The following is a 12558-nucleotide window of genomic DNA, read 5'->3' as shown; positions in this document are numbered from 1 at the left end:
ACCTATTACCTGTCTCAGCCTATGAAGAAGTGCAGGTCCAGAAAGAATGCTGTCTCTCTGTTCTTTTCTCAGAAGCTGGACAGGTGCTGGCCAGCTCCCTCTTCAGTAGAGAGGCACTAGCACAGAGCTGCGGCTCCAGACAGCTTGGCTGCAAGCTCAGTGTGTGGGAGTGTGCCTCAGGAACAGCATGAAAAACAACATTAAACACAACCCAAAAGGGAAAAAAACAAAACAAAAAAACAGAGGAAGAGGTGCCTGCCAAGCAACCCAGGGCCCAGCCCATTGTTCTGGGGTGGAGGCCCAGCCAGGGCTCCTCAGCGGGGGCACAAACAATTGTGGGCTGGATGACCTCAGAGCAGCAGCAGCCCAAGCGAAACTCTCATACAGAAAGTCTGTTTGCTCACCAGCACTTTCCTCTCACCCTCAGCTGCTTTTCAGCGCACCAAACTATCAAAGCCGGAAGAAGGGTTTTTAAAGACTCTCTAACATCTTTCTCTACCAACTCCTTTAACTTGCACATAGGTTCTAAATGCTTTCTTCACATAAACTTCACCTCCAAGAATTCTCAAAATAAGTAGGTAATTCCAACAGACAGAGAGGAAAAGCACCTGAGCTCTGACCTCAGCTGTGTTCCTTTACCTTTTACATCAACTCAAAAACAGCAACACAACAACAGAAAGTTACCACACTACAGCCAGGAGATTCTGAATTGAGATTCAAAGACATAATACAGTTGGCTCATAAGCCTCTGAGGACAGTATCCAATGTGTGGGGGCTGGGTGGGGGCTGGGGTGAGGGGAGTCAACAGGGACTGTGTTGAGCGTCCTTAGAGTCCCCAGGAGCCACCTCAGGTGTGACTACAGAGTATGCACACGCCCGGAGCTCCAGGCCTTAAATGGCGTGTGAGGTGAGCATTGCTGTTTTTACGGGACCACACAGTAAAAAGCGGCTCTTCAGAAGACTAACAACTGATGCTATTAGTACTCCAACGGAATTCAGTATTTCAGTCAATTCCTGGAAAAAGAACTTAGATAATAATAATCTTGTGAAAAATTATCTTTTCAAGTAATTCACTATTTCGCTTTTAACGAAAACATATATATTGTTTCAAACTCAAACCTCAGCCACAAGGATACTGTGTCATTTCACAGAATTTAAGAGAAAGATACTTTCAGCATCTCTATAGGAGCCACTTTCCAACCACAAAAGGTACTTGGGAACAAAAATAATTTTTAAAAAGATGTTTTATTGTTATTAGTGTGTAGGTGTGTGTCTATGTGAATGCATGCTGTATGTGTGCATGCCTATGGAGTCCTGAAAATGGTACTGGGTACAGTTACAAGTAGCTGTGAGCTGTCTGACCTGAGTAGTGGGAGTAACTTAGGTCCTCTGGAAAAGCATCTGTGCTCGTAATCTTGGGCCAGCTCTCCAGCCAGGTTTTAAAAGGAACTGAAAACTCTGAGTTCACCTCTTTAACCAGGTGTTTCTCATGAAGGGTTAAGGACTATTAAAGATCACAGCAGGAAGCCTCAGACACTTCAAAGGCCTAAATTACAGTCTATGTAAGAAACTTGCTCTTCAAGAAAGAAGGTACCATATTAATAGTTTGTTTTCACTGTTTTAAAGTATAGGAATCTTATGGTTTAAGCTAAGATTTAAAGGCTTACAACTCAGTAGTTTGGTCTAAAAGAACTAGCTGTAACATCTTCAAGCCAGCAATTAATCATTTATTTTTAGATAAAATATCGTAATGTATAGTAAACACACCGTAAACAGTCATTTTTATGTTCTTAAAAACAAGAGCACAACAAAGGCTATGGGAAAAGACACCATGAAACTACCAAACGCGTTCTTAGAGTCCCCAGGAGCCACCCAAGGTGTGACTGCAGAGTATGCACACGCCTGGATCTCTAGGCCTTACATGGCATGTGAGGTGGGCATTGCTGTTTCTACGTAACCACACAGTAAAAAGTAAAAAAAAAAAACCAGTCAGTTTTTATGAGTATCTTCGTACTCTGGCAAACTATACAGCAGCACTTACTCTTTAAGCCATGTTCACCATATTATAACCAGTAGTGTTCAATCTTGTTTTTTATTAATAAAATAATCCTAAGAACTCCACATTTTTTATGGACCTTAAGTATCTGCAATATAAATGGAGAACAGCACCTCTACGGGCGTGTGATTACCAGCTCCATTACATGGCTCTCTTCATGAGTGAGCTAATTACTAACAGGTCTGAACAAGTCAGAGTGAAGGAAGAAAAAGCATTCTTTAAAGATCAGTTTGCACAAGAACATTAAGGACAACACCCTCAGGAAACTCACCACCGAGCCTGTCCTTCCAACAACAGAGAACCACATTCTATCTCTGGGATGGTCTTGAGCTGGAGACCAGTTGTCTACTTCTCTCAGTTTCATCAGCAACCAACACAGCTGGCTTTGCGAGAATGGACTGCCAGTGCTGAGCTGGATGCTGGGGCACTGCATGGAATTTATCACCACAAGCTGGAACCAACGCAATACTCAAGATTCTTACGCAACCAGGCCACTCTGATTTCCATTCCCTTTGTCCTTTATTAAACTTTGAAGAGTTATAAAAATGAAAGGGAGTCGTTTGTATTTTAAAAATCCAAATTAAACAGGAAGCGTCGGCATCATGCTGACCCACAGACGAGTAAGAAGTAGCTGAACTCTCAAAAAACAGAGTCTTAAAAAGCAAACTGCAAACCCACACCCTTCCAAATCATCTGGATTTCATAATGTTTAACCACCATGTGGAGGGCAAGGAGAAGAGCATAGTATCAAAACATGTTCAGGGTTACAGTGTCGGAGCCACACACCAATTAAAAAACGGAAAGAGGCCGAGTTAAACATGCAGACTTGCAGCAAACACCAGAAGCACAGACACAGAAAGGCATGTGGGATGTCAGGGAAAGAGCAGGGCTGGGTGAAAGTAAGACCTACAGGGACATAAGCAGCTACTGTTACTGCTTTCCCCAGCTTCTTAACTCAGTCACGAGGGGACACTGTGGGGTCAGTCACCCCAACATCACACAATCATCAGTAGCCCTGCAGAGAGGACACAGGACGGATGATGGGGCAGCGCTGCCTGCAAGTGGCTCAGCAGGAGGCAGGCCCAGCCTAACTCATACCAGAGGTCTAAATACTGATTAAGCCCAGCATGGATGAGAAGGCGTGTGGTGGGCATGTGAGGTGGCTGGTCACACTGCACCCACAGTCACCAAGCAAATGGAGATGGTTTAGAAACCCAGTCAATGGGATGATGCAGCCACGAGAGGCTACAGGTAGATCTCTCTGGAAATACCTTCACAAATAACACAAGGTGTCTAGGTGTCTCCTCGGATCCTAAATCTCGTCACGGTGACAGTACAGACTAACCACCGAAGCTTAAGTCCCCACTCCATCCCCGCCCCCCTGTCATCACACTGCACCTTCAGTTGAACCTCTGCGATATCCTGTTTCACTTATAATAAAGCGCACCTTCACAGGGTTGGAGCTCGGGGCTGAACTGAGCCAGGCCCTTTCCTTGTAAATTAAGCTTAAGGGAATACAGGCTGGGCTACAACCCTCAGCTTGGCTTGGTGTCCTAATTCTACACATGATACCTGACAGACGGTACAGAGTGGGCAAGGATGCAAGATGGAGCCCAAGCCTACAACACAACACACTTGGCCCTTCCCACAGGACACCACAGGAATTCTCAACTGTAAAGTGGGGTCTGAGGCTCAGGATCTTCACTCTGTCCATACAGCTGATCCCACAGAACTTGCACTGACCAGGCTCCTCCAGTCCACAGCCCCAGGCCTTCTGCCCATATGCCCACCACGTCCCAGACATGCCTGCCTTTTCCTCCTTCCAACCCTGCACTTTGTTGTGCTGCCAACACGGCAACAGGACTCCTCTCCCTGCCAGCCCACAGCACTGGAGCACAGCTCTCCTCACCACCTCTCCTGGCAGACGCTGCACAGGGCACTGTCTGTTCTTCCCTGCTGGGCCTCACGTCCACCTATCCACACCGCCCTGGCCAGCTGCCGCCCCTCACTCGAGTGGCAGCTTTCATGTTCATTCACCTCCTTACGTCTTAACTTCTGCAAAGCTCAGACACAGCCTCACAGTGCCCACATGGAGTCTTGGGATGTCTAACACTGTGGGCAACTCAGCTGACACTACTCTAGCACAGGTGGCCATTTAGTATACTGGTAAACCGAGTTCATTAAATGAACAAAAGGCTCGTTGTACTGGCTAGGTTTTGTCACCTTGACACAAACTAAAGTCACTTGGTAAGAGGAAACTTTAGGAGTTATCTCTGTGAAACTGGCCTGTGGGTATGTCTGGGCGGGGTTGGGGTGGGAGGGGTTCCTGATTAAGTCGGAAGGCCCAGCCCACTGTGGGTATGACGACCCGAGGCAGGAGGCCCTGGGCTGTGTAAGGAAACAACTAAGCAAGCATGGAAGAGAAGCAGGTCAGCAGCATGCCTCCAGCTTCCGGTTCAGCTCCTGCCTTGGGTTCCTGCCCTTGAGGACAGACGGCCTCTGCAAGTTGGCGGTGGTCATGGTATTTGTCACAGCAATAGAAAGGAAATTATTAGGACACACATATTTTAGCAAGTATTTCTATAAGCCCTGGGGCTGACTTAGATTAGCTGTTCATAGAGACGATGGAAGCCGACACCAAGAATGGAGATCACAGATCTCAGCTCAGGGCCAAGCTCAGGTCAGGCAAGGCGCTAGGAAATGCTGGCAAGGAAGGGCGTGACCCAGTGTCTCACTATACATCCCAGGCTGGTCTAGAATCCTCCATCCTCCTGTCTCTGTCTGCGAAGCACTGGGATTACAAGCATGTGCCACGATGTCTAGTGCTAAAAATACGCAGAAGGGTAAAGATCCAAAAGGAGGAATGACACACACAGGAACTCCACATGAGGAAGCCCCCGTGGTGACAATTTGCTCCCAGTCAAGTACCACGACTTTGGCAAGCTGCGCACTCTTTTGCACAGTGCAGTGCTGACCTCATGGTCTGTCCCAGACCTCACGCCATGTGTGCCAAATGTAAACCAGTGGACCAGAGTAGGGCCCGAATGAACCGTTGAAACAATACCATGGGAATGACGTGGGTTTCAATATCAATTTCCAGCTCATGTTCAGCATAACAGAATTCTAATATACAAAAACGGCTATTACCAATTTTAAAACATTTCTCAGAATACACTGGAATGTTCTTTCATAATGCTAAATGGTATTTGCAAGCTTTTCAAATACTCTCTTGAGACAAGACAGGGGTAATAATTTCAGCTGGTAAACTATTATTTTAGGCATAATATTACCAAAGCTCAACAAAGTATCATTAAATATTAGCTAAATTCATATTTGGAAAAGAAGGTAATAACGTATGAGCAATGAAAGCAGAGGGGAGCATATTTGAGGAAGAGATCCAGTCAGAGTAGGGTAATGACACACAATAAAATAATAATGAGCGAGGGGAATGACTTAGAACCATATGCTAACTTAAAATTTTCACTTAAAGAAAATCATAGTTCCACTGAAAATGCACGACTATGACTGTGGAAGCTTTTTAAAATAGCAGCTTCTAGTGGCACTATTATGTCCTAGCGGCACTCTTACACCCTAGCAGCACTACTACACCCTAGCGGCACTCTTACACCCTAGCGGCGCTCTTACACCCTGGCGGCGCTCTTACACCCTGGCGGCGCTCTTACACCCTGGCGGCACTCCTACACCCTAGCGGCACTCCTACACCCTAGCGGCACTCCTACACCCTGGCGGCACTCTTACACCCTAGCGGCGCTCTTACACCCTGGCGGCGCTCTTACACCCTGGCGGCGCTCTTACACCCTGGCGGCACTCCTACACCCTAGCGGCACTCCTACACCCTGGCGGCACTCCTACACCCTGGCGGCACTCTTACACCCTGGCGGCGCTCTTACACCCTGGCGGCGCTCTTACACCCTGGCGGCGCTCCTACACCCTGGCGGCGCTCCTACACCCTGGCGGCACTACTACACCCTGGCGGCACTACTACACCCTAGCGGCACTCTTACACCCTAGCGGCACTCCTACACCCTAGCGGCACTCCTACACCCTAGCGGCACTCTTACACCCTAGCGGCACTACTACACCCTAGCGGCACTACTACACCCTAGCGGCACTACTACACCCTGGCGGCGCTACTACACCCTGGCGGCGCTCCTACACCCTGGCGGCGCTCCTACACCCTAGCGGCACTACTACACCCTAGCGGCACTACTACACCCTAGCGGCGCTCTTACACGCTAGCGGCACTACTACACCCTAGCGGCACTACTACACCCTGGCGGCACTACTACACCCTAGCGGCGCTCCTACACCCTAGCGGCACTACTACACCCTAGCGGCACTACTACACCCTAGCGGCGCTCCTACACCCTAGCGGCACTACTACACCCTAGCGGCACTACTACACCCTAGCGGCGCTCTTACACCCTAGCGGCACTCCTACACCCTAGCGGCACTCCTACACCCTGGCGGCACTCCTACACCCTAGCGGCACTCCTACACCCTAGCGGCACTCCTACACCCTGGCGGCACTACTACACCCCAGCGGCGCTATTACACCCTAGTGGTGCTATTAAATTCTTTTAACAGAAAGAAAAAAATCTTCCTTTAGCAGACTAGCAGGTGAAGAGACTTAGATGCCAAGAGAACAGGGAGGGAGAGAGAACACTCATCACCTAGGGATCACAACGGCCCCAGACTGCCATCCAGGCCACACAGACCTGATCTCCACTATCACAAAGTGTCCCTTCTCCCAGAGGCAGAGCTGAGCATGCACTATGAAGACAGCAAAGCTCCCATCAGTCCTGCCATGCTGACTCAGGGTCGCGGACGGAAGAAGATGTTCTCCCAGGCTCCTTCAGTCCTACCTTTGCTGCAACAATGCTGAGGCCCATTCCATTCTGCTTTTTTAAGGTGACAGTGATTATTTCAGGCTCCTTCCTCAGAGGCTGGGCCTAAAGATGAGAAAAGAGGCATATTTTATGACTATTACGTGGTTAGAAAGCTAACGTATTATAACCAGAGAGCAGAGGGTAGAAAGGTATAAAAGGTATAATCTCAGGTACATCTCATTAGCCAAACAACATACTACGTCATCTGACTGGAGGCCACAAGTTGAATCTAGTTACAGATTCAACCACTGAGATGGCGCAATGGCTAAGAGCACTCACTGTCTGCTCTTACAGAGATCCTGAGTTCAACTCCTAGCAACCACTGGTGGCTCACAACCACCTGAAACATGATCTGATGCCCTCTTCTGGTCTGCAAGTGAACATGCAGATAGAGCACTGTATACATAAAATAAAAAAATTAATAATTTATAAAATAAAACTTTCATTTTTATCGGGACATAAAAACAAACCCAATTTTTACCTTTATGATCTTTTAAAATAAATTGGTAGGATTCTGTTTTGTTCTCCAAAGAGAAAGTTTAAAATTATTTCACACTGTCTGGGGCATTAAAAGAAAATGGCTGTCACAGAGATAAACGAGTATCTTTGTCTCTTGGGAAACTGCAAATCATTTTATTTAAAATGGTGACCATAACTTGTCATCCTGAACCTACAGGCTGCACTGGCACTGCGCCCAGCACTGTGGAGGACACAGCCTGAGCTGGGCACATAACGCAAAGGGACTGTGCCCAGCACAGCGCAGGAGGCAGCAGAGCTTCAACAGATCCAAAGAAGCTTCCTTTTTTGCTTTGTTTTAAGGAAAGTGTTGTTTAAGCTGCATGTTATACTCATGCCTGACTTCAAACAAAGTGTGAAGAAGATAAAAACCAACATGAATATCGAATACACAGAGAGGAAACAACTACGATACACACGACAAAAAAAGGTAGTGTTAAACAAAAGGCAAATAAAAAAGAAAGTCCATGAAAGACTATTTAGGAGAAAACAAAATTATATGACATTAAAATTTTTGTTTTAGATAAAGGAACACCTGAAATCTATCTTCTGAGGAATTTGAGAATAAACCTGAAAGATGAACAATGAATCTAAGTAGCACTTGTTTTTCTTTTCTTTTCTTTTCTTTTTTTTTCTTTTTTTTTTTTGGTTTTTTGAGACAGGGTTTCTCTGTGTAGCCTTGGCTGTCCTGGACTCCCTCTGTAGTCCAGGCTGGCTTCAAACTCACAGCGATCCGCCTGCCTCTGTCTCCCCAGTGCTGGGATTAAAGGCGTGCGCCACCACGCCCGGCTAAGCACTTGTTTTTCTATGAAACCTGGTCATCAGCGGTTGCTGCTGTTACTTTGAAGTTGACCAAAAACAAAGGAAGTCAATTTAAAAAAAAAAAATGGTCGCTGACAGCAGTGACCATTAGTAGTATATTTGGTATAATGGCAACTATCAATTCAATTTTAAGGAGACAGCTCTGATTGATATTTAAATCTAAATTTAAGTATCCATTTTGAAACTCTATATTTGAAGCAAAATATAATTTTTCTCAAGATGGATCAAACTCCTTACTATTTCAAAATAGTGAATTATTTAACAGACATTTACAAGGCAGAGATGAGTAGAAAACAGTAAAATATTTTTGCCACTGAAAAATTTTTTTCTAATAATATCTTTCAAAGTTACGATACTAATATGTTTCAAAAATATACATACAGGCTACCAAAATTTTGAGCATAAATACTCTTTATTTCTAAAGAACCATTTAATACTACACAAAACTGCACAGAGGTAACTCAGGGAGAAAACACGCATGCATTTTTACAAATCAAAGTTTTAAAATGTTTCAATCTAACCAGTATTAGAAAATTACTTTAAAAGTTTCCATCATAACACTCAGTGTAGGCAGCATTGATGACATCACACCTGCAAGTCATTAGGAACACATCTCATGCTCTAACCCACCAAAACCTCAGGTACTTGCCAGTTCTGTGTTCTCACGCATAAGGTGACTTTCATAATCTGCACCCTCAAAATATATCGTCCAGGTACCTGGTGAGCGTGTGTGAGGAACCAATCTGCAAAACCCTACAAAGGAAATAGTAATTACAAAACAGATAAGACATACCTAATTTCACACAGTTTTCAACAAGGAAAACATGACAAATTATATTTAGGATGGGGTCGGTTGTTCTGTGACAGTCTCATTATGTATCCAAGGCTTGTCTGGACTGTGGTCCTGCCTCAGCATCTCAGCTGCTGCGGTTTACAGCTGGGCAGCATCATGCCCACCATGGCCCACCTGAAGCCTTAACATCCTAGTCAACACTTTTATCTTTCTATGCCTTTATTCCCTCTGTAAACTGAACAAATGATTAAAAACTACAGATCTGTTTTGATCCAACAGGATTTCAGCAACAACAACAACAACAAAAGGTAAAATTAGGTTTCCTCTCCTGTGCACCTCAAATAACTATTTTCTTTTTCTATGAAAATTAGTGAATTGCTTTGTAAATGCTCTTGCAGAACTGTACATTCCACTGAAAGGAAAAAACCATCAATAGGATAGACATCTGTTTAGCAGAAGAGAGGCCTCAGAACTCGGGAACGACAGACACAGGCTATGCATCTGTCACACGTGCCGGGTCAAACAGCTCACACTGCAGACCTGTACGTCCTGCAGCTGGAAAGATCCTTTCTCACAACATTCTGTCCAAATCTTGCATTTAAGTTACTAACAAATAATTAAGTCTTAAAGAATAGTTGTGTTTTGTTGTCTTCTGAGACAGGGGCTTTGAACTTACTTTGTAACCTAAGCTGGCTGCAAACTCATGATGTCCCTGCCTTAGTTTTCTGTTATAGCTACGCATAGAGCACTTTACCTAGGATGTGCACGGCCTTTAGTGGACCCTTGATACTCCCCCAAAGTATTTCTGATCCCCTTATTAAGAACAAAAGACATTTTAAAAAATACTAAGACTTCCACTCAAAGCCATGTCGCCTTCATCTAGTCAAATTTTGTTTTATATTCCTCTGTTCTTCTTGACAGAGTCACACCACACAGCTCTCCATCACTGGGGCTCACTGCACGGCACCTGTGCTCTTCCTGGTGTGCACAGCCAATGCAGCTCAAACCTCACTGTGTGTGGCTCCAGCTGCCTCCCTGGTCAGAGTCTCCCCTGGTCCAGTGTTTACCAGTGGGGCATAACTTGGACTGTTGCTTTCAGACATGTGTTTGTGGGAGAGGAAAGGAAAAATATAAAGAACACCAGCTAAAATAAAGTATAATTTCACGTCTTAAAATGTTTCAATTCAGTTTCATTGTTATGCAACCAGAATTTCCTTTTCTTCACGTTTTGGAGAATTATAATTCTATTGAAGATTTGAAAGTTCAACAATTATAAACATGGTTTTATGTTTTCAAATGTCAGATTCCCACAACAAGCTGTGCACTGTGATGGGAACTGATCTGTCCCAGCTTGAGGCACTTATCATGCAGGCATCAGTCTCCTATAGGTCAGCACTGCGCCCACTGCTTGAAGGCCATGGTTTCGACCTCATCTGCTGGGATGTGCAGAGAAGATGACACCTTGACGTGGCTCTATAGGAAGCAGTCAAGGAGCTTTCCTGTGTCCCCCACACTGTGACCAGGGCAATGCTTCCACAGGCTGGAATTCTCCAGCCATCTCCACTGTCTGGTCACAGGTCACCTGTACCGTGAATGAGGGCACTCCAGGTCAGGTCTGTTCACTCTCCTTCAAACTCCACAGTTTTCTTAAATGACCTCACCTCTGCTTCCCACCTTGGACTTTGTCCCTGAGAACAGTGGATCTGCTAAGAATGCTAAAGCACAAACTGTTTTGCTAACAACTGTTTGTGAGAGGAGGTAGCCTTTCAATGTAATGCAGTTTTTGTTGTTTGGTTATTGGTTTGGGGGGGGTTGTTTGTTTGTTTGTTTGTTTGAGACAGCTTTTCTGTATAGTCCTAGCTGACCAAGTTGACCTCTGATTCACGGAGATCTGCCTGTCTCTGCCTCCTGAGTGCTGGGATTAAAGGCATACGCTACCAACGCTCAGCAATGTAATGATTTTCCCCCAATATACTTTTTGAAGATCTAGAACATATTATGGTAAATAGTCACTGAAAGAAAAAAGAAAAAAAAAATCACACTGTGTGCCTATGGCCACCTCACCTTTGCTCATTTTCTTGTTTGTTATTTGGTTGAGCTCCTACACTTAGGGTCTGTTTCCTATGCATCTGTTATTCTCCACATCATAAAATATATATATATATCAGAGCAAAAATTTTGATTTGCTTCAAAAACCCATACTTTAAGAAAAAACACTGTAGTTTAAAAATTAAGACACACCCGCAAAACAGTGTATCAAAGGTCACAGAAGCAAAGGAAAAGCTGGGGATTGATACAAGTCTACGTGGCGTGGTGGCCTCAGAATCTGCAGCAGCACCCTGGGCACTTACAGAGTGCTTCCCCTCAGAATCTGCAGCAGCACCCTGGGCACTTACAGAGTGCTCCCCCTCAGAATCTGCAGCAGCACACTGGGCACTTACAGAGTGCTCCCCCTCAGAATCTGCAGCAGCACACTGGGCACTTACAGAGTGCTCCCCCTCAGAATCTGCAGCAGCACCCTGGGCACTTACAGAGTGCTCCCCCTCAGAATCTGCAGCAGCACCCTGGGCACTTACAGAGTGCTCCCCCTACAGGTAACCTGCCCAGTTCTCATTCCTCTTGGCCCACTTGATAAGGAAGGAACTGAGGCAGGGGGTGAGCTGCCCAAGACACAACAGCTGTCTAGCAGTAGGCTAGGGCTGCTCAGAAGCCACTGACGTGAGAAAAGTGCAGTCAAAAGTTCTTTGTTATGGCACCATGTGGGAAGAGAGCAAATGCTCACGCAAGGGACACAGCACGCCCACTCAGGGCTGTGTCTGGGCACGTAGGATCGTTCATCTCAGTGAAACTCTTCCTGAGTCATAGGAACACCGCTCCTCAGGAGGCTTGGCACACGTCCACAGGCCTGGTGTTCAGAGAGCCAGTGTAAAGCTCCACCTGAGGTATTTACCTCTCTGGCACAGAGGGTCTAAAAATTCTTGCAACCCATTTGGAATGTTTCTGACGACATCACAGGAATAGCCATCTTCTGGCAAAAGAAAAGGCAGCTGCAGGTCAGGGTCCTCCTCCAGCTGCACATCCCTGCCGTCACTGCGTGCAAGCTCATCAGCAGTGTTCTCAGCAACAGCCACGACATTTTCTATGAGATCCTGCAGAACAAGACATGCTTGCTGACAAGGAGCACTGTTAACTCACAATGTAACCTCAGGAGCACAGAGTGTGTGACACTGGCTTCCTGTGACACAATACTTAATGACAGAACAAGAGGTTGATTAACTCCCAACGACTTATGGCTTCAAAACATTGTTTTACCACAAGATTTTCTTCTTTTTTTCCAAAGCAGTTGCTTTACTTGTACAACTAGTTTTTGTTTGTTTCTTTGAGACAGGGTTTCTCTGTGTAGCCCTGGCTATCCTGATGTCGCCTTGTAGACGAACGAGGCTGGCCTTGAACTCACAAGT

The 12558-nt window shown here is 45.7% G+C and overlaps 1 protein-coding gene across 25 annotated transcripts in view; it reads right to left on the bottom strand.

Moving 5' to 3' along the window:
- The window catches only part of AFDN (afadin, adherens junction formation factor), a 120287-nt gene that overhangs the window by 29226 nt on the left and 78503 nt on the right, over positions 1-12558 (bottom strand). For all 25 annotated transcript variants that reach the window (XM_084776463.1, XM_084776483.1, XM_084776473.1 and 22 more), the window contains 3 exons: positions 12048-12246; positions 8954-9057; positions 6943-7029 (listed from right to left, as the gene is read on the bottom strand). In XM_084776463.1, the coding sequence (XP_084632589.1) occupies positions 6943-7029; positions 8954-9057; positions 12048-12246 (390 nt within the window). The remainder of the gene's footprint in view (positions 1-6942; positions 7030-8953; positions 9058-12047; positions 12247-12558) is intronic.

Source organism: Acomys minous, assembly GCF_964271855.1.
Source record: "Acomys minous genome assembly, chromosome: 3".
NCBI classification, from domain to species: Eukaryota; Metazoa; Chordata; class Mammalia; order Rodentia; family Muridae; genus Acomys; species Acomys minous.
The sequence above is the reverse complement of the archived record's forward strand: the minus strand, read 5'-3'. Positions and strand labels throughout refer to the sequence as shown.